Source organism: Sebastes umbrosus, chromosome 12, assembly GCF_015220745.1.
Source record: "Sebastes umbrosus isolate fSebUmb1 chromosome 12, fSebUmb1.pri, whole genome shotgun sequence".
NCBI classification, from domain to species: domain Eukaryota; kingdom Metazoa; phylum Chordata; class Actinopteri; order Perciformes; family Sebastidae; genus Sebastes; species Sebastes umbrosus.
This window is the reverse complement of record NC_051280.1, coordinates 5,943,898-5,968,771: the sequence shown is the minus strand read 5'-3', so window position 1 is coordinate 5,968,771 and position 24,874 is coordinate 5,943,898. Positions and strand designations below refer to the sequence as shown.

The window sequence follows — 24,874 nt, the reverse complement described above, 5'->3', positions numbered from 1 at the left end:
AACATACTCACACAGCAAAGTTGCCCCCATTTTGCTACGTATGGTTAATTTGGAAGTGTCTGAGCAGAGATTTATGAAAGTGAATGAGATTATTAACCTCACCACAGTGAAGTATAGTACAGTAACTTAGATCCCCGTGTTAGATGATTGACTAGTAGTACAATCTAGGGCTGTCAAAATTAACGTGATAACGCAAATTCGTTTTAACGCCACTAATTTCTTTAAAACATTAACACAATTTGCAATTTTTAGGTTGTAGCGGGCTCAGTTTTAAAGCTGGAAATTCTGTGTAAATACTGGTATCATACGATGAAACTAGAAAACCTAAGGAAACCATCAGATTGTCGTGAAGGAGGTTGAATAACGCTCCAAACGTACACTAAATTTTGCCGAAGAAAAACTGTCATGACCATTTTCAAAGGGGACCCTTGACCTCTGACCTCCAGATATGTGAATGTAAATGGGTTCTATGGGTACCCACGAGTCTCCCCTTTACAGTAGGGCTGACCAATAAATTGTATTTTCATCGCCAGCACGATATGAACGTTAGTAAACGGGCTCCGGGGCTAAAGACTGTAGTGTTTATTATCACGCTTCCTGCTCTGTGTTGGAGTTCTCCACACACACAAACACACACAGTGAAGTCAGTGAACAGCTGATCAGAGAGGCCGCGGTGGAGACGAGTTGATGACGACTACGTTCGTTACTGTCAGTAAGTGCAATAAAACTTTGCAAGTGTAAAGCCAAGATACGTTATCATTGCACCTGTTCAACAAGGATAGACATGATGAAACTGTTAAACAATGTAGGAAAGCAATCTGCTCTGTCCGCAGTCTGTCATCCACCGCCGCTGTTTACACAAGCACAGCGCGTTGGCTCGGCGGCTAACAGCTAACTGTAAACACGTGTGAGTTATTTAGTTGAGTTCTGAATGACTTTACTTCCCTCTAGTAAGTCGTGTTTCAGTGTTTGAGTTTATTGTGAAGGCAGGAACGGAAGAGGTGAAGCGGTCTTATTAATAAGGGTGCAGACCTCCGTGTTATTAATTTATTATCTTCATAAAGTATAGGAGCAACGTAACCCTCGGCTACACAAGCTAAAATAAAAGCTGCAGTAGGTTATGTAGTCCAACTGTTTAGGTTAGTTTGTCATGTTTCTTACTGGTAAACTCATCAGCTGGCTGAGACGAAGGACAGAGGGAGGAGGACAGAGGACAAGAGGTCAGAGGACAGGAGGAAGGACGTCTGTGTTCTTCAGTCTTTATCATCTTTTTATTAACATGTTAGATTGTTTCCAGTGAGATATTAGTGAGTTTATATGGTGGCTTTGCTGTTGTAAACATTACTGTTACTGCTCTAGAAACAACATTTAGCCTGGTTATATTTAAAATATTCAATTCTAATCCAGTTCTGAATTTAAAGACAACCAGGCTGACATACGTATAGCTAATATGCACACTTCAATATTTGTTTATTTATCGCAAGTCATATCGAGGAATTGAACAATGTTATCACACATCGCAGATGTTTTCCTCATGTCGTGCAGGCTTAATGTTGATACGGGGTATGAAAAACTTGACAAATCTCCCTTTAAGGTACATTTTGAATTTGATTGACATTGATTGACAGCCCCAGTATCATCCAATCCTAACCAGCTGTTACTGCTGCCCTCTCCACCAACCTCCTGCTAATGTGTGTTCACTTACTGTAAACTACTGGTTATTTTAGATTTCATTTTTATTTATTTTATAATTTACTTTAAAATTAATTTGTTCAATAAAAGAAACACCATAATGTAATATTTAATATTATTAACATTATTATTATTAACAGTAAAACCTTCATCATTAAAACAGAGGGTGGATCATTTTCTTATTTTGTATTATTTTCAGCTGAATGTTATTGTTTATTTGGTTTCTAGTTGTTTTTTAATGACTAAAAACTACCACTGTGACTGGCTGGCAGTGTTCAGCGAGCGCCGCGCTATGCCCACGCTTTGCTCAAAACGCCTTCATGGCATTGCGCAAGCCAATTGGAAATAATGGGTTTCAGAGGGGAAGGGGCTTAAAGGGCTGGCGCTGATGTGGTGCAGCGTAACCCACGACGATCATGGTTCACAATCACAGTTTTTGAAGGGGGTGTGGGCTGGGTTGGGCTTTTAACACCCAATGCTTTCAACAATCCTTGAACTGTTTCTTCCAAAAAAGGTTCTTTGGGTGAAAATGGTTCTTTGTGGAACCCTTAGTCTTACAAAGAACCCTTGAACCTCAGCCCTTCATTTGCAACCCTTATTTCTAAGAGTGACAAACAAACTAAAAGAAATGCACTAACTCATCTTTCAGTACTATGTTATTATTATTGTCCGTGGTACTATTTATACAATATTATAATAATAATAATCAATTAGAAATCAACCTCGAGCCACAACAGAAACCAATCCAGGAAGCTCCAGTCCAAAGGTCAGCCGTGTCATCAACAGAGTTCTTGACCTGACCACGGAGGATACCAGATAAAGCACACTGCTGACGGATTGGGGAAGGGGTGGGGGGGTGGGGGTGCTGTCAGCTGTTGATAAGCGTCGTCCTCCTTGGCCTTATTTAGACAAGCACTACTTCTGACGCACACACGCGCACACGTACACACACACAGGTAACACATGCACTTGTGCACAAACTGGCAATCTGGCCAAGAATGTGCCTACTTGCTTCTCTCCCTCTCCCTCCAGCCCACACACCTACTCTCTTGACCTCCCTATGTCTCTTTTTTCTCTCTTTATTCCCACCCTCTCTCTCTCTCTCTCTCTCTCTCTCTCTCTCTCTCTCTCTCTCTCTCTCTCTCTCAATTCAATTCAACTAGTGCAGCTCTGGTTCCTTCTCCTCTAAACTACAGACTCCACATCCTGACCAGCCCCGTCTACTAAAACTCACGTTCCCATACAACTAAACTGCATTATGAATTACATTTCAAGTGAAACGCATTTTGTTTCGCGGATTACGTTTGTTTCAGACGTATCACAAATACGTTTGTAATGATAATCAGCGGAAGTCTGCGTATGGAGGAGGTCAGAGAGGATGGATGGCTCCAACAAACACAGGACTTTCATCCAGGAGACCGCTGTTCATGTCCCATGTGTAACTAAAAGTTAGCGTTCAATTATTTTAATTTACGTTCATAGCATGTTTTTACTAAACCTAACCACGTTGTTCTGTTTTGTTATAATGAACAACGTTAACCACGTGTTCAAAACTGTTTAAAACTGCGAGAAAAGCGTCCCTCCAGACATAATTGAGAATGCAGAATAGTTGTTTGGTAACGTTATTTTGTAGGACACAGGGTTGTCCTGACGGGCTGGACTTTGTGCGTCCTGCACGAACACAACTGGTAAAATGCAATGTAAAACTACCAAAAAATAAAAAAAGTCTGATTCACTAAACTCAAACCCACTACCACCTACTGTACTACTCCGGGCTGTGTTCACTTTGTCATACAAGAGAGGTGGAGACACAATATCACTTCCTACTGTACTGTGAGAAATATAAGGATGTGAGAGAGAGGGAGAGAGACAGACAGGTGGGGGATGGTGGGGGGGGGTAGGATTCTCTATTAACAGTGACAAACAGAGTGACAGCTGACTCATATGAACCGGTCCAGCGTGGGTTGAATGTGCATCGGCAGGGTTCGCATTATATTACATCTGGTGTATGAAATGTCTGTATCCTCACTGTGCTGCATTTGTATTTGTACATCTCTAACCCAAGGGGTGGTAAACATATTGTGGGGTGGTGTAGGGGGGGGGGGCAATCTTTTGAAAAGTAAAAACTGGGGCTGTTAATCAATTAAAATATTTAATCGCGATTAATCGCAAATCAATCACATTTGTTTCATCTTTTATCGGAGATTTGTCAAGTATTTAATACTCTTTATCAACATGGGAGTGGGCAAATATGCTGCTTCAAGCAAATGTATGTATATGTTTTATTGGAAATCAATTAACAACACAAAACAATGACATATATTGTCCAGAAACCCTCACAGGTACTGCATTTAGCATAAAACAATATGCTCAAATCATAACATGGCAAACTGCAGCCCAACAGGCAACAACAGCTGTCAGTGTGTCAGTGTGCTGACTTGACTATGACTTGCCCCAAACTGCATGTGATTATCATAAAGTGGGCATGTCTGTAAAGGGGAGACTCGTGGGTACCCATAGAACCCATTTACATTCACATATCTGGAGGTCAGAGGTCAAAGGACCCTGTAGGAGCTAAAATCTAATACTTTAGCTACTAAGGTGATTAGCCCTGGACTGACGCGCTTTTCGCTGTAGATGTGACCTTTAGTTGTCTGTTGTGCTGTACAAAACTGATCCTGAGTCCGCTCGTTGGTTTTACAATAATAGTTCATTTATTCTTAATATGGTATTAAGGAAGCAAGTCCAGTTACCATAGCAACGAGTAAACAATAATAACACGGCAAACAATTCAGCGTCCCTGCGGTCAAAAACCATTTGCCCTTCCGGGCTAAACCCTGACGCCAACAACACACCTCCTTACTTATATACCCGTGACTGGGTCAGTCAATTAATGCAGTGCCACCTAGTGTTCATAAAAGTGAATTACACCACAACCTCAGTATGCCAGCATCAGGTTTTGGCTCTTACAGACCCCTTTGAAAATGGCCGTGCCAGTTTTTCCTCGCCAAAATTTAGCGCAAGTTTGGAGCGTTATTTAACCTCCTTCATGACAAGCTATGACATGGTTGGTACTAGGGATGTGCATTCCAAGCAAAAATACTATTCGAAAATCACTGGGAATTAGTTGATTATTATTCAAATAATCTGCGTTTTTTTTCAACCATATTGTTGGAACAGTGGAGGAGGCCGGTGGAAAGACAAACCGAGACGGTCTTGGTGAGTTTTATTTTGTTTCTGTCGGGTTTGAATGACGATATGCTCCGCCTCTGGAACAGCTGATCTACCTGCTGAAACTACGTGAGGCGCGGCGCCGCTTGCACGCAGACACAAGGTTTATAATTTAACGGGTATTCAAAAAATCAAAAACCATCCCTAGTTGGTACCAATGGATTCATTAGGTTTACTTGTTTCATATGATGCCATTATCTTCACTCTAGCATTAAAGCTGATCTGCTACAACATGGAAATCGCAAGTTGTGTTAATGTGTTAAAGAAATTAGTGGCGTTAAAACAAAACATGTTATTGCATTAACTTTGACAGCCCTAGTAAGAACGCATTGTATTGCATTTATAATTAGTGCAAGTTCTTTCAAGGCATATTATTACATTACTTAAAATTCTATAGTTATGTTTACAATGATATACTGTATTGGGGGGACTAGCACTTTTTCCGGCCTGCTACAACTGCTGGAACCTTAATGTGGTCCATCAAAACTATGAGGAACATTATGAGAGCTAAATCAGCAGTCTTCAGAGTCTACATGGAGCAGTATGCAAATGTGTTTATCTACTGAAGCTGCTACAGTAGCATGAGCTCACTCTCTGTCACATCTACCTACTGACAGCAAAGTGCAGGCCAATGCCTTATAATACACAACAACTTAACAATGGCCACTCCCAAAGTTAGGAAGCAAATACGTATGTTGTAGGCAGAACGTTTTTGGGCAAAAAAAATTCCATAATAACCTTTCCGCATATTGTAATTCAAGTGTTCTGAGAGAAAACTAGACTTCTGCACTTCATCATGGCTCTGAAAACAGAGCCATGATGACGGGCGACTTTGACCAATCACAGGTAATTTCAGAGAGAGAACTTTCCTATTGGCTGTTCATTCAACGGAGGCAACTGTCAATCACTCATGAACTCCGACCATACGGTCAAACTAGACAGCGCTGATCAAATATGAATCAATATTCTGTTACTGTAATGCCTATTTCTCCCCTCCTAAAGCAAGTAACAGAATATTGATTCATATTTGATCAGCGCTGCCTCGGCAGATAAGGCAAATAATGGCCCAAAAGAAGGGGGTGAAAGTTGACGGCTTTCTGAGATGATCTTTACCTGGAGATGGCAATCTCTACTTTGGTTCTGGCGATAGCTGCTGCTCTCACTGCTCCCTCGATGGCTCGATCCGCCTTCTGTTTGGTCTTGGTGTTCTTCAGCGGGATCAGCTGCTTCCTGATGCCGCGGGCCAGCACGTTGTTCTTGTACTTCCCTTCTTCCTTCCTTCCGTCGGGAAAGATGGTGCAGCCGTAGCCGTGGCGCTTATTGTTCAACCACTCGCCTTCGTACTTCATGCCGTTGGAGCGCTCGGAGACGCCGAAGCCGCTGCGCTTGTCGTTCTTCCACTCGCCCATGTAGGACTCGGTGGTGGTGGCGTCCACGTTGTCCTCCAGAGGCAGGTAGTCATCGACGGGGTCTCCGTCTCCGAAGCTGATGGTGGAGTTTGCGTCGCTCGAGCTGATGCGGCTCATGTTGGTGTCGCTGTGCGCCGAGCTGCGCTTGCTGGAAATCGACGAGCGCGAGTCCGATTTGCGCAGTCGCTGAAGACTCCCAAAGAGGGAGCCGCGGCGAAAAAGACCCTTCTTCTTCTCTGAACCTTCTCCGTCCGAGTGGAAGTTGAGTACGAAGCCGCCGCGTGTGCCGGCGGGGCTGTCGGACAGGCTGTCACGCAGGACTGTACCGTTACTCTGCTCACTGCGGAGGGAAGACAACGAGGTCCGTAGAGGTGAGCGGATGACTGAGGCCATTCCGTATGGAACACTTTGACGCACGCCGTAGCCATGACGCATCCCACCGGTCCACTGGCCCTGGTACGTACCTACAGCAAGAGCAGAGCAGAGGGAGGGAGAGACACGGCAGACAGTGAGTGAACTGTAAAATAAGAGGGATGGATAAGTATAGATTACAGAAGTCATTGAACAGAAGCAGTAACTGTGAGGGCTGCATCAACGCATCAATGTTGACGATGGCATCGACTAGACGCCGTAGATTTACATTAACGTCACGTAAGTCGTTGTAAAAAATACCGCTTTGTGATTTGACGTGCGTCTGTGCGTCCGCCATATTGGAGAGGTCAAGATCCGCTAGTAACCAAATACAGTGTATTAAGAGATGCAGATTACTCAAAATCGACTGTAACTCGCTTAATTCTGAACCGATTTTCATGAAATTTGGTTTGTTATAAACATGAGAATTTGAACATGATGCCGGTTACATCAGACATTTACCATCTGAATAGACACAACTTCCTCTGGGACATGCAGGCTCCGATCTTATAGGCAAAATCAAGTGGAAATTATTTACAACTTCAGATTTTGTGATTTTCTCCAAAATTGTAGATTTCTATATTTATTGTTAGATAATATCATTATATGATATTATAGTATTGTATTGTAGTACTATATTACTTGTACTATATTATATTATATTATATTACTTGTATAAAAGGTTGGATGATTAATGGTAGAAGTTATGGTTATTATTTATTGGTAAATTAACCAAAGGATTAATCAATTTATCAGAAAATAATCTATAGATTAATCGATAAAAATAATTATTGGATTAATCGACTAATTGTAAAAAAAAACAAAAAACAATATTCTATAAAAATATAATCTGTCATTGCAACTTTACATGGAATACAAGAATGCATGCTGTATGGTTTGTGTTCTCTGACAAAAAAAATCATACTCAACAGAAAATTAATCAGCAACTACTTTGATAATCAATAAATCATGTCATTTTTAAGCAAAAAAAAAAGTGTCTTTTTTAAGCTATCAAATGTGAAAAATTTGTTTTTTTTAACATAATACATAAATTAAATATATTTGGGTTTTTGGACTGTTGGTCGAAGAAAACAAGACACCTGATGACATTACCTTGGGCTCCAAGAAACTGATCATTTTTCACTATTTTCTGATGTTAATCGAATAATCAAGTAAAAAAAATAATCGTTAGTAGCAACATTAAACATAACCCTAGAGCAGGGCTCTTTAGTAGGCTTGAATTTTACATTTCACACATTATGTACAACATTTCCTTCTAATTCATATTCACTTTGTTTGTCTTGTTCTCTGCTGCTGCTGACAACTTCCTGTTGCCCTGTCTGAATGACAAACAACGGCTATTCACGCAATTTAAGTTGGATTTACACTTCTGTGTTCAGGGGACAGCAGAACTACCAGACAACACGCTCAAACACTGATGCAGCTTTTCCACTCGACTATGATACTCACCAGCAGATAAGTCACAGCTTAAAGACCCCTTTACTTATGCTGGGACTGTAATCATCAAGTTAACCAACCAAGCATTTAAACACAATCTTTCCTCAGATATTCAACATCATGTCCGCTCACCATTGCTACATTCATTAGACCCCAATAACTCTGTATGACACTATGAATTTGTGCACATCACTATGTTTGTAGTGCTCTCTTTTTAAAGTCCTTCCCCCTGTGCGACCTTTCACCATCACAACTGGTTTCATATCCTGATGTACTCCTGATGTACTTTAGTACTCTGTAGGACTGCCAGGAGAATAGAAGTGCCAGTGCTGATTGTAGCACTTGAAGGTCCTCTATGGACTTTACTGTTTTTCAGCAATCTACTTGCTTTCTTTTTCTTCTGTTTGTATGTTTTCCATTTAAATCTGTTTTTAATGACTGCTCTTGACTCGATTCAACTGTTATCAGCTCATTAAATGGGCGTTATCAGTCCTTAAAAGCCTCATAGATGTGGGTCAGTAGGGGCCTACTGCACCTACTACGGCGTAAAAGTGAAGGCAAAACTTAAAAGCAACACGTTCTAACACATTGTAAAACTGAATTAAATGTTTTGTGTTTACGTACATATAACTACGTTTGAAAAGTGAAACTTAATGCTCACGAACACAAAGACAACTACGCGTTGGTTTTACACTTTCACACAGGATGCGAACCCAGTAACCTCTAAAACTTGAGTCCCATTAGCAGCTCCTGTTTGCAGTTGGGGGGGGGGGAATACATCCAAAAACCAGTGACTATGTCAAAAAGACTCAATGGGAATTTCAACTCTTCAAACTCTATTAAAAAACATTGCATTAATTAAGATCAATGTTTTCTTTTTGATTCTTATTGCATTTATATTTAGAGGGAAAGTGATTGGTCATCTCAATAAATAAGCCTACTGACTAATATTTGCCCAAATTAAAATGTATGCATGCAGTTTAGAAGACTTAAGTGGTGGACACACCACCCGCGTCAAGAGCGCGTTGCAGCTGCGTGGCGGCTGCGTGGCGGCTGCGTGGCGTGTTGTTTTTTATTTCAGCGTCCATGTTAACAGATTAGAGTGGACACACTGCCCGCAAGAGAGAATTTTTCGCTTATTTTTCATGCGAGCCGCGTGTCACAGCAGCAACAGACAGGGAAGGTGATCTATTGACAGTATATTGACATCATACCAGCTACATAATACAGTTTCCATGTCTAGACATCTGTAGAATATGTCACAGACAATGAAAGTGATCTAGTGACTGTATATTAACATCATACCTGCAAGATTTTACTACAGTTTCGAGGTCTATCTGTAGAATATGTTACGGAGATGAAAAAAAGTAAAGACTTATTTTTAAATCAACACTTCCTGCTTTCATTTAAAAATAAAAGCCCTCAGGCCTTTTTTCTTTAGACAGAATCCCTTCATTTGTTAACATGAGGCTTTTATTCTGAAATAAGAGCAATCAGTGCTGTGGAACACGCAGTCACTTTGAGAGCTCCAAGAATTGATAAAGTTTGGGGTTTAAATCAACACTTCCTGCTTTTTATTTCAAAATAAAAGCCCTGAAGCGGGTTTTCTTTGCACAGAATTCCTTCATTTGTTAACACAAGGCTTTTATTCTGAAATATGTGCCGGACAGTGATGTGGAACAAGCAGTGACTTGGAGAGTTCCATGAATGAATACAGTACGGAGTTTTAATTGTGGATTATTACTATTATTTACTAATTACCACACGTTTCTGAACGTTTCTCTGTCTAAAATAAATATAAATTATATAGCAGCAGAAACCCAGCCGACACGCAGCCAACAGGCGTCTAGTGTGAACACCAGACTCGTGCATCACTCAGTCACCACGCGACGCAGCTGCAACGCGCTCCTGACGTTGGTAGTGTGCCCACCACTTAAGAGTAATAGGCCAGCTGATTTTATCTGCGGATGTTAGCTTATCACACATTGGTAGTGGCATAGACTATATGCCATCTACTAAGTAACAAGAAGCTGTTGTACAGAATGCCAAAGATCTGCTCACAATTCTTTAAAAAAATATAATCTTGATATTAGTATCGCCTTCAAAAATCGATATGGGTCAGGCTCTAATAGAATTATTTCAGTGGGATGTATATATCTTTAAAGTTTCACACACACACAAACCTCATAGACCATTTTTGCCATACTTTTCAGTTAATGACATATGAACACAGAGTAACTGCTGTGAAATGACAGCCTGCCAAACTCTTACCAGGAATAAGCAGTAAACAAAAGAGGGTCAGTCAATCGGGTCATTAAGTATTGTCGACACGCTCTTTCCAACAGTTCAGTTACGACTGAAGGATACAACATGTGTGTTGATGTACTGGTATTTTGATGGGCCTATAAAACAAGAAGCATTTCAAACTAGAAAAGTGGCACCCTTACCGATCTCCACCAGGCGTGTCTCCCTCTCCCCTACCAAACAAAGAAGACTTGAATCTCACTCAGTTGTCCCTCCTGGCACCCTTACAGTCACAATAGTGGCAAAGATAACAAAAACAGGGATTCATTAATTTCGTATGGTGCCGACTTTTAGTGGATCATAACATATCGGTTATAGAATTAATCTGCAGATGCTCCGGTTCACAATGAGACCAACATTTTCTATGGATGTCAGTTTTTTGAGCCAAGACAAAGGCTAGAATGTGGCCTGCAACAGACGAGGTAAGGTTTGTTTGATTACTGGAAATGCCTTTTGCTACTGGAGCAGTTGTTGATCACTTGCGGCCTCTACTGCCCTGTTAAGAGGAACGAGGAGTCAGCGGTCAATGACGTTATAAAACAGTCGATGAGATTTCAAAAAATGTGAATCGCCGCAACCACGAGAGGTCCTTTAGGATACAGTCATATATGAGCACAAAAAATATTAAGTTGATGGGTCCAGTAGTGTACGAGATTAGCTGTGGACAGACAGACACACAAACACACACAAGTACACACACAACCGAACACATGATCTCCTAACAGACTTACGCCTGGCCAAGCTAACAAAATGATAAAATCGTACTAGTGGCTTATTAAGAGAAAGGAAAAGCTCAGGTAGTACTCATCCCGGTCACATTTAGGTTATACATCTCGGCTTTGTGTCACTTTCTTCCTGCTGTTATCCAATCACTTTAAATTCAAGAAGGCAAATTCCCCTCATCACTTAATCACTTGATCTTAAACCTCTCTTATCGCTGCAGGAGCTCATCACTAATCAGTGTGTGCCAATCAGCCGTTCCTGAGTCTGTCTGTCTCACAGCTAAATGAAGATGACCTGCAGCAGCAGTAGCAGTTAGAAAACCCTCAATACATTATATTAAAGATATAGATACACCCCCTGCATTTGCTGTAGCATCCGAAAAGACCTTATTCACAGCAGAGATGTTGACTTGTTACAGTGGTATAGGCACAGGTGTTCAGTATGTAAAACTATTAATGATCCCTGGAAGTGTCCCAGTAAGCCATATTACAGTAGTGACCCAGTGTGCACAATACCAGGTCCCTTGGATGGGAACACCTAATGGAATCCTGTCATTATTAACTTTATTAAGTACACCTGTGTTTTTCCTAAATCTTTTTAGGGATGCACCGATCCGATTTTTTCAGTCCTGATACTGATAGCGATACCTGGGCTTTGGGTATCGGCCGATACCGAGTACCAATCCGATACCAGTCTTTAATTAATAAACCGTATGGCTCAATGTGTGGAAGTGACTGGCATTATTCTTTTATGTGTAAGGCAACATCAGGCTTGACTTAAACATCACTTTTCTAACTTTGTAAAATAAAATGTAACAAATAAATACATAGATATAAATTTTGTGAATTGTTGATTATTATTAAAATAATAAATCATACACCAGCGTCTTGGTAAACAAGGCAAAAGTGAGCATGGCTCGCGTACCCCCGCTCACTGCTTGACCCCCTGTTAAAGCAGGGCCCAAAGTTTTGCCCTCTTGGGAAAATTTCAAAAATGTTGGGCACCATGGACTTCTTTATGGAAGTTTTTATTGGACTTTATTAGTTGTAACCCACAGAAGACATTCCACAAATGTGTACCATGATCTGCAAATATTTCACTATCCACAAACATGTATTTTTGTATTTGTGTTGTGTAAAGTCACATCCACAAAAATACAGGGCAAATACGCATAACTTACTCTGTAAATACGTATTTTAAGGTTTACATGTAAAGTGATATCTACACATTTGTGTATCTATTTCACATTTGCAGATCGCTTCCTGTGGATTTATGGGCCACATGATATTTGTCACTTTCCTCCTGTTTGTTTTCCAGAATGTTGTCCGATTGGTACCGCGGCAGATCTGTAGATAATCTCGTGAAGTCCAATAAAATCTCCTATACTTCTAACCCCCAAAAGGCACAACTAGACCACACTGTCAACCATCATACCAAATTTGAAGTTCCTAAGTTAAATCGTTTTTGAGTTCTGCTCCGGAAACGAAAGTGTGACACGCGAACAGACGGAAGGACGGAAGGACGGACACGCGGAACACAACTATGTTGTCGTGGGGGTATAAAAATGAACAGGAATTACAATTCAAAGGCAAATCTTTTTAATGCATCAACAACTTAGGTAAAACGTAAACAGGAATTCAAATTCCAGTCTATAATGTATACAGTATGTAAACATAGAATTTAATTAAGTAGATCGGCCCCATTGTCACCGATATCCGATCCAGCTATCGTTGCATCCCTAGTTCTTTTGTGTAAAACGGTTGTAGAGCCACCAAAACCCCAAATGTTACTGTGAACTTTACTGCATTGCATCATGTCTGCTGTACTCTGCTGGTAGCAAAGATATTAAGATTCAGGAACAACATGCAAAGTACAAAATAGACAGTTTAGACAGGGGAGAAGAGCAAAACAGAAACTAATAAGAAACAGTTGTGAAATGAAACACACTTAATATTTTTCAATAACATTCAGCTTGGCTCCATTTGTTAGTATTTGTGCAAAGCAATTTGATGGCTTCCAACGGTGAGGCATGGAAGAACCAAAGCTTGATAGATTGTCCAGGCCCATACTGGATATATCAGTCAAGATTAATTTATCACAGGGGGGTTTTCAACAGCTGACACTGAGGGCCTCCCCTCAGACTAAATAGAGACAACTGTGCCCTGGAACTACAGTTCCCATCGTGCTTAGAGGGATGTAAATTGGAAGGATAATATTGCTGTGGATTCAGCGAGTTACGCTGTGAGCTAAAACTTTGCAGTGTACCCATTGATGTACAGACAACTATCGCTGGATTACTTGACAAGCTTCCTTAAAAGGGACTGTTGGTAACTTCTTACACATATAAATCAACCGGGTCGGTGTCCCATGCTCGCTCGCAAATATGCACGCTCATATGCGCGCTTGCGTGTGGCAAGACTCCAACACAAACTACATGGAAGCACCAAAACCGCAAAGTTCTATCCAGTGAAGCCTGTCTGTTAAACAGTGTTGGCCGCCTTCAGAGTACGCAGGGGAGACCGTAGCTGTGGTCTCCAGGGCTGGAGTCTCTGCTGCATGCGCACTCACTACACACTGCATAAGAGTTAGTAGCTCTGAGAATATCTAGTAAATGTACAGTGGACGTTTGTGCAGAAATAAATGCTGTAGCTCCTCCAGACCAACAGAGGCTTTCTGTGTCTTGTGAAGTGACGGGGCTCCGGAGTGAGAAACGTTACCGTCTCCGGCCGCGGTAGGGAGGCTGAAGCAGGAAAGGCCAACACTAGGATCAGTATTGACTCATGGAGAGACCTTCGTCTGGTCAGCTAACATTACTACCAAGCAGCTGAAATATAGAGTGATATTGTGGTTTTAGCTGACGTGTGTCGCATCACTGTTTTGAGCGATGCTCGTTCATGTCTATTTAGAGCGAGCAAGCGCGAGCCCGACGCTGACTTTCGTTGACTTAACGGCCACAGGGCTTCGCTGTTAACAAGCATTTCTGATTCTTACAAACCCTTAAATCCCAAAACCTTAATCCCTTTAATTAAAAGTTCTTGAATTGTCTCTATGAGCTGTCACAGCCTCTGCGGCTGTTGACTGTGTTGAATACTACGATATGTAACTTCCTGTTGTTATTCAAACACGTCATGTTCCTGTGTCTTTCATCTTACGCTGTATCTTTTGCCTCTGCAGACAGACACAGTTAGAGACCAGCTGGTGGACATCTTGAAGCATTTAGCAGTTAAAGAGACAGATATTTCCCTCAGGAGTTGGTGGAGATCAAAAACGGAGCTAAAAGACAGAGAATATTGGATTTATATTAACCGTCAGTAAACAAATACAATGTGTATTGAGATGCAGACTGTAACTCGCTTAAGCCTAATTCTGAACCGATTTTCATGAAATTTGGTTTGTTATAAACGTGATAAATTAAACAGGATGCTCGTTATTTATTGGAATTAAATTCAGTTATTGGAGGACCAGTGTGTAACAATTAAGGGGATCTATTGGCAGAAATGGAATATAATATTAATAGGCATGTTTTCTTTAGTGTATAATCACCTGAAAATAAGAATTGTTGTGTTTTCGTTTGCATAGAATGAGCCGTTTATATCTATGTAGGGAGCGGGTCATCTTCACGGAGTCTGCCATGTTGCACCACCATGTTTTCTACAGTAGCCCAGAACGGACAAACCAAACTCTTTTCCTGATTGGGCCAGAGTCGATAACGTTACTTGCTGCCATCGCCACCACTCTCTATCTCTTGCTTCACCACTCACTTCCCACGAACACACACACTCTACACGCTGGCTCTGCTCCAGATGGCTCCAGATTGTTGCGTCGGTCACCGTAGCTCTCCAACACGCTTGGCACACAGGAGAGGCATTCATTTGGTTGCAACCTCAACGCTAGATACCGCCAGATCCTACACACCGGACTTTTAACTTCAGAATAGACACAACTTCCTCTGGAACATGCAGGCTTCAATCTATGAATAGGCAACATCAAGTGGAAATTATTTAGAATTTCAGTTTTTGTGAGTTTTGCAAAAAATGTAGATTTCTATATCTATTATATTGTTATAAGGCCACCTGGTTACCTGTTATTGTAATAATAATTAAATAATTAATTAATAAATCAAACAAGACTTTTTTTGTTTCCCAGACAAGAACATCCCGTCAGTTTATCCGAGACCACGTGTGATAAGTTAAATCCACTTCTGCAGGCTGGACGGTTGTTATTACACAAACAATGTATGAATTTTGTTCATCTCTAATATTTCATTTTCATCCCTTTAGTCACTGACACATACAATACAATACAATACCATAATAATATTATTATTATTATATTATTAGTAATAATATCATATATGTTATATTGTAGTATTATATGATATATTATATTACATTGAATAAAAAGTAGAAAGATTAATGTTAGAAGTTATGGTTATTATTTATTGGTAAGTTAACCAAAGGATTAATCGATTAATCAGAAAATAATCCATAGATTAATTGATAAAAATAATCGTTAGTTTGCAACCTTAAAACAAACTAAATAGTGGTACCTGCATCAGAAATCCATAAATGGTGACACAAAATCGATCTCAGGCCTGATTTGCGATCACTCTGCATAATGCATGTACATTGTAACTAGATTTGCAGCTCTGAGGTTCATTTGGCATCTGAAAAACATGTGAGATGTTAATTATCCATCAATGATCGTATTAATTACTTTACTCGATTACAACTGTCTCGAAGTGTCTTTAGAGTGCCTCTAAAAGACGTGGAAGCAACCACATCTGGTACATCTGGCATCTGTTTTTTTAAAACCTTATGATTCTGTAATTTGCTCTTTGTCTTAGTTTTAAATTATTATGTTTGTGTCATGTCTGCAACCATGTAACTGAGCTGCTAGCTACCTATCTTGGCCAGGACACTCAGGATTTTTAATCTCAATGAGTTTTTACTCCTTGTTAAATAAAGGTTAAATAAAAAAAACAACGGTACAGACTTTAGTAAGGGGATCATATACTTGATCTTTTTGCTGTGAAATGATACAAAAGTGGTCATCTACATTGTATTTTCATTATGTACTTCTATCTTTGGAGCTTGCCTCGAAACTAAATCACTGACTGACAAGACCACACACCCGGAGCCTGACACCTGTACGTCTGTCTGAGTGTCTGAGAGTCTGAAGTTTGGATATGAAACAGTTGTGATTGTAAAAGCAGCAGCAGCAGCAGGAGCGTTGTTAGGTGATGAAACAGTGAGGAAAGCTCAGGAGGATCTGGCCCCGGTGGCTTCAGCTGCAGAATGTGAGAATGTGCTATTTTAAAAGATGGAAGTAACGTGAGACACCGGGAAGTCTGTTGGCTGGCCAAACATAACTCCAAGCAGCTACCTTGCTATGTGGAATAAGCCTTTTCCACAGTGGCAGACTGAAGACACTGGAATATATTAAAGAAGAAAAAGACTCAGTGGCCTGTGTTCTACATGTTTCTGTCCAAACAGAGCCCGTCTGGGAAACTCACCTCACACACAGTGAAAATCTCACAGCATCTTGGAGTGAATTCATTCATTTAGTGGTAAAAACTAGGGATGTTCATAATTAACCGTTTAACCGTTTAACCGTTTAACCGTTTAACCGTTAACCGAGCATTTTTACCGAATTAATGCTATCGGCTAAAACGGTTAAAATAAATATTTATAATTAATTAAAAAGCTGAGCGGCTCGCCACTTTAAGGAGAAAAGCTGGTCCACCTTAACATCCCACCTTAAAGGGACTATTTGTAACTTTCAGAAATGCTTGTTAACAGCGACACCTGTGGCCGTTAAGTCAACGAAAGTCAGCGTCGGGCTCGCGCTTGCTCGCTCTAAATAGACATGAACGAGCATCGCTCAAAACAGTGAGGCGACACACGTCAGCTAAAAACACAATATCACTCTATATTTCAGCTGCTTGGCAGTAATGTTAGCTGACCAGACGAAAGTCTCTCCATGAATCAATACTGATCCTAGTGTTGGCTTTTCCTGCTTCAGCAAAAGCGGGTCGGTGCCGGTGCTGAAGTAGGAAGAGAAACATTATCGCCTCCCGACTGCGCCCGCAGGGAGACACCGGCACCCGGTCGGACACGATAACGTTTCTCGCTGCGGAGCCCCGTCACTTCACAAGACACGGGAAACCTCTGTTGGTCTGGAGGAGCTACAGCAGTTATTTCTGCACAAACGTCTACATTCACTAGATATTCTCAGAGCTACTAACTCTTCTGCAGTGTGGAGTGAGCGCACGTTCACGTGTAGAGGTGGAGCGAGACAGAGAGTATGCACGCGGTGTGTTAGTGAAGGCAAGCAGGCAGAGGAGCAGTGACTCCGGCCACACGCGAGCGCGCATATGCGAACGAGCATGGGATCCCGAACCGGTAGATGTATACGCGTAAAAGGTTACAAACAGTCCGTTTAAGAGGCGGAGCCAGAGTTGCAGGATACAGGAAGTCGGCTCCGGTCTCTCCGGCTCGCTTGAGTGGAGCGGAGTAGTTGTAGTTTCGTAACAATTATTCAGCGACTAATAAACTATACACACACTGCCACACCTACGTTCACAGCTAGAACGCCACCAACAACCTCACACTCACCGCCAACACACACACGGACACTCGTTAAAGTTACGTCGCGCTGACAGACTGTATGTGTGTGGCGGCGGCGGGGAGCAAGAAGCCTCCGGCAATGCTAGAGCTGCTAACGTAGCACAAACACACACACTGTTTATTGGGCAATCGCTATCATTAATCCGGGCAGACAGAGTGTCGTTACGCCGGGCAGATACACAGCTGACAACCTGCTAAACTAAACTAAATGTGCGGTGGAGACTTTTACTGGGAAAGTGGCTGCATGTCCGCGACACTACAGGAAGCACCGTGGCTGCTAAGTTAACGCTCCCGGACGGGTGAACTGGGTTCTCAGTTGTCTGTTGTGCTCCTGCAGCTGGCACAAATCTTGTCGGTTAACGGTTATTAATCGGTTAACGAGGGTCGGTTATCGGTTAAGAACATTTTTCAAAATGAGCATCCCTAGTAAAAACATTAGTAAGTTAGTGTCGGCATATTTACTTGCCATAAATCTTCCACGCAAGTAGCCAGTAAAGATGAAGGTCCAGATTCACTAAAGCCCAGTTTGGATGGGATGAGTATAGGGATGCTAATTTTGAAAAAAATTCTTAACTGATAACCGACCCTCGTTAACCGATTAGTAACCGTTAACTGAAAAGATTTGTGCCTCGCATGCAGCGGTGCACCAGCTGCAGTGTATGAGCATAACAGACAACTGAATACCCGGTTCACCCGTCCGGGAGCGTTGACTTAGCAGATAGATAACTTAGATGCTGCCTGTAGTGTCGCGGACATTCAGCCACTTTCCCAGTAAAAGTCTCCACCGCACATTTGTTGTTTTGTTATTCCTGTACAATCTCACTTTTCATTTGTAAGGACTCCATGGCTTTTCTACCACTACAACCAAAGACTAATTTATTTTCTTAGTTCGGTTTGCATATAATTTATTTCTAAAAGGCTTGAAACTCATCCAAACAACATCCAATATGGGGCTGGGCGAAATGACCAAAATCTTCTCTCACGATATACAGTAGGTAATTTCATATCTCGATAACCATATATATCACGATATAGCATGTTTTCTGGTAATTCAATCAATAAATAGTCTATAAAGTATGAAATAACCACATAGTAAAGCCTATTAAAGCCTAATAAACATAGATCTGGCCTATATCGCGATAGAAACGATGTAGAACATCTGTATATCAAGTACTCAGCCTGTGTTTGCTTGAATTCTTTGAAGAAAACTTTGTTTTTCTCTCATGCCTCCACGGTGAACGGAGAATCAAAAAAAAACATTCTTGATGAATTGAAGTAAATGGGGGCCGCGTTTAACAACAGCTAAACTATATCAACACAATCAAAGTCTCATTCATCCAGTTGTATGCTCTCTACTTCCCAAACCTACTGTATATAGTCTAGCTCTTGTTAAACGCAGTCCTCATTTACTTCAATTCATTCAAGACTTTTCTCCGTTTTTGGATTCTCCATTCACCGTGGAGGCATGAGAAGTGTTCTTCAAGAATTCAAGGTAACACGGGCACAGTACTTGATATACACACTTTGGGGGTGAAGTATCCCTTTAAGAATCTTGCATCCCCCTCAGATTTAACTTGTGACCCCTTGTGGGGGTCGCAACCCCCAGGTTGGGATCCTCTTACCCCTTATTTTTCAGTCTCTTCTTGGTCAGTAAGTCTAAGTAAAAAAATAAATAATAAAATAAATATAGTGTTTAACCCCTGTTAATGTGACATGAGGTCAATTCCTAAATCATATGTGGTGCCCATGTACTGTACTCTATATCGCTCTACTGTACATTCTGTTGCAGTGTAATTCATGAGCATCAATATCATCAATATATATTCTCTAAAGATACTGATGCAGAGGTGTTCCATTCATTTACTAACACATATTAGCAATAATGTCTATTCAGCCACTTTATGGTGATTTGCAGTTTGAAATATGGAGCACATACTGTATGATGTGCTGCTGTTTGTGTGTTAAAAGGCACAGCCTAAAAGCACTATCTCAGTGAAGTTGAAAGCACTTATGTGAATCAACAGTTGTTTCCTGAAAAGAATAGCCTCCCAACAGTGCATTTAATCCCAATCAGAGAACTCTGACTTCTCCACAGAAGCATGGGAAATATTTTGAAATAATATTATGTTTTAATTTACCACAGCAGCTTAACAGAGACCAAACTAAAGGAGGACTATTGAGAGCAATACTTAGCAATAGTTCTGCAGTCATTTCTCCCCTCAATTTGTATTTGAGAAATGTCCTTACTTCCTCAAGGGAAAATGACCACTATACGGGGTTCTAGAGGTTCAAATGAAACTAAAATACTAAATTCAGTTTCAGTGAAAAGTCCATTACTATGAACCCCTGTAATACATTGAAAGGGGTCATTTGATCTGTTGTTACCTACTGCGCTGTACACACATTACCTGGCAAATGCACACTCTTAGCTCACCAGGCTAATATTACACCAGCACTGCTGTTTTTAATGAGCAGTCTCACAGAGTCTGATTGGCATAATCCTAATGCATTGGTTAGGAACAATTTGACAAAGTTAGATGGATTAATTCCTTCCACATCAAGGTGCAGGACAGAGCTAAAGATAGAGAGGGAAGGAAAGAGAGAGGCCCCTTGGCTGGGGAGCAGAACTGGTTTCAGATAACCAGTAGTGGGTAAAAGTGGCTCCACAAACCCTTTAGTGCCATACATTAATGGAACACAGCACTGAGTTTTACTAGAGTAAGAAGTGGTGAGAAAGAATTATAAAATACGGAGTAAAAAGTAAACACTTTCAAAGTTCCAGTTAATGCTCTAGCAATTCATCCTACAGCTTAGTTTGGTACATTTTTAAATGAGGCTTCATAATTTAATTGTGTGTTCACACCAAACTCAAAGCGCAATTTTCGACTTACATACTAAGTCAATGCAAAGATGCTAATACGTGAAATTTGTTCGAAATTTCCATGAAGCTGTGTCACGAAAGCCTATCGTAGCCTAGCCTGATGTTGAAAAATATGAATAGTATAAATATCTGGGGAGCCAGAGCTACGATAGTTCATCATATTTGTAGAGACCAAACAAAACTATGTGTATAAATTAGGGCTGTCAATTGATTAAAATATTGAATCATGATTAATCGCATTACATGATTGTCCATTATTAATTGTGATTAATCGCAAATTAATCAAATTTTTGCATCTGTTCAAAACGTACCTAAGTAATAAATAGAACCCATTTTCATTCACACATCTGGAGGTTAGAGGTCAAGGGACCCCTTTGAAAATGGCAGTTTTTCCTCGCCAAAATTTGGCGCAAGTTTGGAGCATTAACTTCTACAGCCCTAAAAAAAAGAAAAAGTGTGTTCCACTTTTTAAATAGTGACATTACATATTCCTTCATATAATGCTTCCACAATTAACTGTGCCAGAGTTACCCAGGACAAAAAAAGCAATGGAAATCCTGATACATAAATGTCTGCTGTGTAAAAGAAGTACATTTCTACTCAGTGGTATTTCAACAAATCTATTAAATCATAAGTAAATATATGATAAAGTACTAATTGAACACTGCAAAAGAGAGAGAACTTGGCTGACCACATGTTGGTGTCCCTCAGTTTATTCAGTTCAACTATCACATGAAACTATCTGTCTTAGATAAATATAGGATAATTCATTGTTATGCCTAAGTGCATTAAATATTTGATTTAACGTGTTGGTTCACTCCAGATATGTTCTGGTTAATTATACTCTCTAGACTGGACCGAGGGCAGATTCATTCTTGTTGGCTAATCTCAGTATAGGATTCAAATAACTCATTTATAAAAAAATGCAATACAAGTTAATAATGGGAGGCACGTCATTCATAATGTTGGTAAATTGATGAATTTGACTTGCACATTGAACATTAATCCTCCTGCTACAAGCTGAGAAATACAGCATGTCGATGACCATAAGAACTCTGTGGTATAAATAACTGACTGCTCAACAACAACCAAACAAGTATGGTGGATAAGTATGGAGCTGCAAGGTGTTCCATATTAAACAAAATAATAATAATAATAATTCTGAAATAAATGATAACTTGAATAAATTGTTGAACATATTTAAATTAAACAAGAGCTCATGAAATAATGTAATAATTAAAAAATAAAAATGATGCTTCTTATTTTCATAATAACAGAGTTATATTGGAGTTAATATGTCACTTTTTATTCCAAATCATGTCCCCTTTCGGCCAATCACATATCCCCTGCCTCTTCAGCTAGCCAGCTCAACAACTGCTACCGGAATTAGCCAGTTAGCACCTGTTAGCTAAAGTAACAACAATGTCATGTGGTGCCTTCAAATGGGGTCGTGTTTACCGTGTTCACAAGAAGAGTCCCAATGAACGCCCCCCTCTTGAAACGTTCACGACCTCGTAAGTAGACATTTTCTGAAAAGTCAGAGGTCGCACTAATCTTGTCGGTTAACGGTTAATAATCGGTTAACGAGGGTCAGTTATCGGTTAAGAACATTTTTCAAAATAAGCATCCCTAGAATATTGATTCATATTTGATCAGCGCTGCCTAGTTTGACCATTTGGATTTTGCGAGTGATTGACAGCTGCTCAGAGACGGCAGACTCCAGCTCGGCTCTGATTGGTTGTTTTCGTCCGGTCTGTGAAATCTTGCAGATGCCATTAAGAGCACCGGAGGACACAGAGACACATGATTTTTTTTTCAGATTACCCGTCTCATGCACTACTGTCAGGATATAGTGACCGTTTTATAAATATAACCTTTTTTTAATCATATTTGCTCCATTTCTACCCACTGCTGCTTTAAGAGAGGGAGGGGGATACGTGATTGGCTGAAAGGTGAGAGGGGCGGTGATAACACCACTGTCGTCAAAAGGGACATTATGAAAAATGGGACAGCAGTAGCTCAGTCCATCACGGGGGGACTTGCCTTGGGGAAATTTAATTTGAATCAAAGTTAGGTTCCACAACAGGTGTTTCCAGGGGGGCTCTGTTAACATGGAGCAACACATCAAAGTGGATGTCAGAGCAGGGGGTCGCTGGTTCAAGTCCAGCTCGGACCAGTTATGGAGTGTGGACTGGTAGCTGGAGAGGTGGCAGTTCACTTCCTGGGCACTACAGATGTGCCCCTTGAGCAAGGCACCGAACCTCCAACTGCTTGGAGTACCATCCTATGATGCAGCCCTCTGATAGCTCTCCATACAGTAATACATGTCCTGTTTGTGCGTACCGGTATGTGTATTTCGGGCCTGTGTGTGTGTGTGTGTGTGTGTGTGTGTGTGTGTGCATGCGTGTGTGCGTGCGTGTGTAAAAATTACAAGAGAGTGAAAAAAATGAATTTCCTCTAGAGGGAATAATAAAGTCTTGTTCCTCTTCTTATTCTAAATTATGTCATGATGAAATGTGTTAGAATAAAATGCCATTAAACAACAACATTAAAAAGGGGCATTTTCAAAATAAAATGGCTATAATGAAATAAAAATGATATCCAATAAAATTCAGCTATTATGAAATGACACCACCCCCTCATTTTGGAACAAATCTGCCCTCTATAAGGTTAACTGACACAACCAAGATTGTGTATCCCTATATGATACTATAACTATATGGTTACAAGCCTGGGCTAAATGTCAACTTTCCATAATAAGATAAAAACACTTCATGATTTATCAATCCACAATCAATCATTGTCTCTACAGAAAGCAGAGCTATACTAGTTCATACATATCTCCACAGCTTCTTAATGTAACTGAATGACTATTAATGCAAAGTTCATATACAAACCCAATGTTCCACCTGTGTGAGTGTGTGTGTGTGCGTGTGTGTGTTTGTGAGGTTGTGTGTGTGTGTTAATGTGAAATTTGGGTTGATGTGTGGTCACTGGACACGTGCACAATGTTTTCCCTCCGCAGTAGTTTCTATAAATAGACATATTATTATTAATGTTCCACCAGAATCTATGTCCCCCAGTGATGCCCCCAGCAATGTCCCCAGTGATGTCCCCAGTGCTGTCAACAGTGATGCCCCCAGTGATGTCCCCCAGTGATGCCCCCAGCGATGTCCCTAAGTGATGTCCCCAGTGCTGTCAACAGTGATGCCCCCAGTGATGTCCCCCAGTGATGCCCCCAGTGCTGTCCCCCAGTGATGTCCCCAGTGCTGTCCCCAGTGCTGTCCCCCAGTGATGTCCCCAGTGCTGTCCCCAGTGCTGTCCCCCAGTGATGCCCCCAGCGATGTCCCTAAGTGATGTCCCCAGTGATGTCCCCAGTGCTGTCAACAGTGATGTCCCCCAGTGATGTCCCCAGTGCTGTCCCCAGTGATGTCCCCCAGTGATGTCCCCCAGTGCTGTCCGCCAGTGCTGTCCCCCTCTCACCTCCATCCCCGTACGTCTCCACGCCGTACCCGTCCTGCAGTCCGTTGCTCCAGGTGCCCTCGTACCTGGCCGGTGTGTTCAGGCTCTGCCGGACCCCGTACCGGCCCTTGAACCCGTGGGTCCACTCTCCGCGGTAAATCCACCTCCCCTTGCTCTCCACGCCGAGTCCGTGGCGCTTCCCCTGCGCCCAGTAGCCCTGGTACAGGTTCCCGCTGGGCCAGGTGTAGACCCCGACCACCTCGAAGCCGTTGGACCAGGAGCCCGAGTACTCGCCCTGGCCCTTGGGTCCGGTGCACACACCCTGGCCGTGGGCTTTGCCGTCCTCCCAGCCTCCGCAGTAGGTGCCACCATCGTCGAAGTCGAACCGACCACCCGTCATTCAGACACGGAGGGTACGAGGAGCACTACTCGGTGGCTTATTGGGATGTCCAGAGTTGTTGTTTCGCGGTTAACGGGTAACAGGTGAAAGCCCCGGTGAAGAGAGGAGCTGTTCAGCGGAGGTAGTGAGGGTGAACGGGGGAGTGATGGCGGCATCAGCAGCGCACTGCCCGGGTACTGAGAGCGGGACGTGGGAGGGTGAGAGGCGGCCGCCACGGCTGCCAGAGTCGCTCCAGAGCTGTGCTGCTGGAAGACTGTACTCCCGCCCTGAAGTA

General features: G+C 41.6%; 1 protein-coding gene across 2 annotated transcripts in view; it reads right to left on the bottom strand.

The window, feature by feature from the left end:
- The window catches only part of LOC119499195 (junctophilin-1-like), a 42,001-nt gene extending 17,127 nt beyond the window's left edge, over window positions 1–24,874 (bottom strand). For both annotated transcript variants that reach the window (XM_037788443.1, XM_037788442.1), the window contains exons 1-2: window positions 24,222–24,874; window positions 6,037–6,796 (exon numbers count right to left, since the gene is read on the bottom strand). In XM_037788443.1, coding sequence (XP_037644371.1) covers window positions 6,037–6,796; window positions 24,222–24,600 — 1,139 coding nt within the window. In that variant the 5' untranslated portion in view covers window positions 24,601–24,874. The remainder of the gene's footprint in view (window positions 1–6,036; window positions 6,797–24,221) is intronic.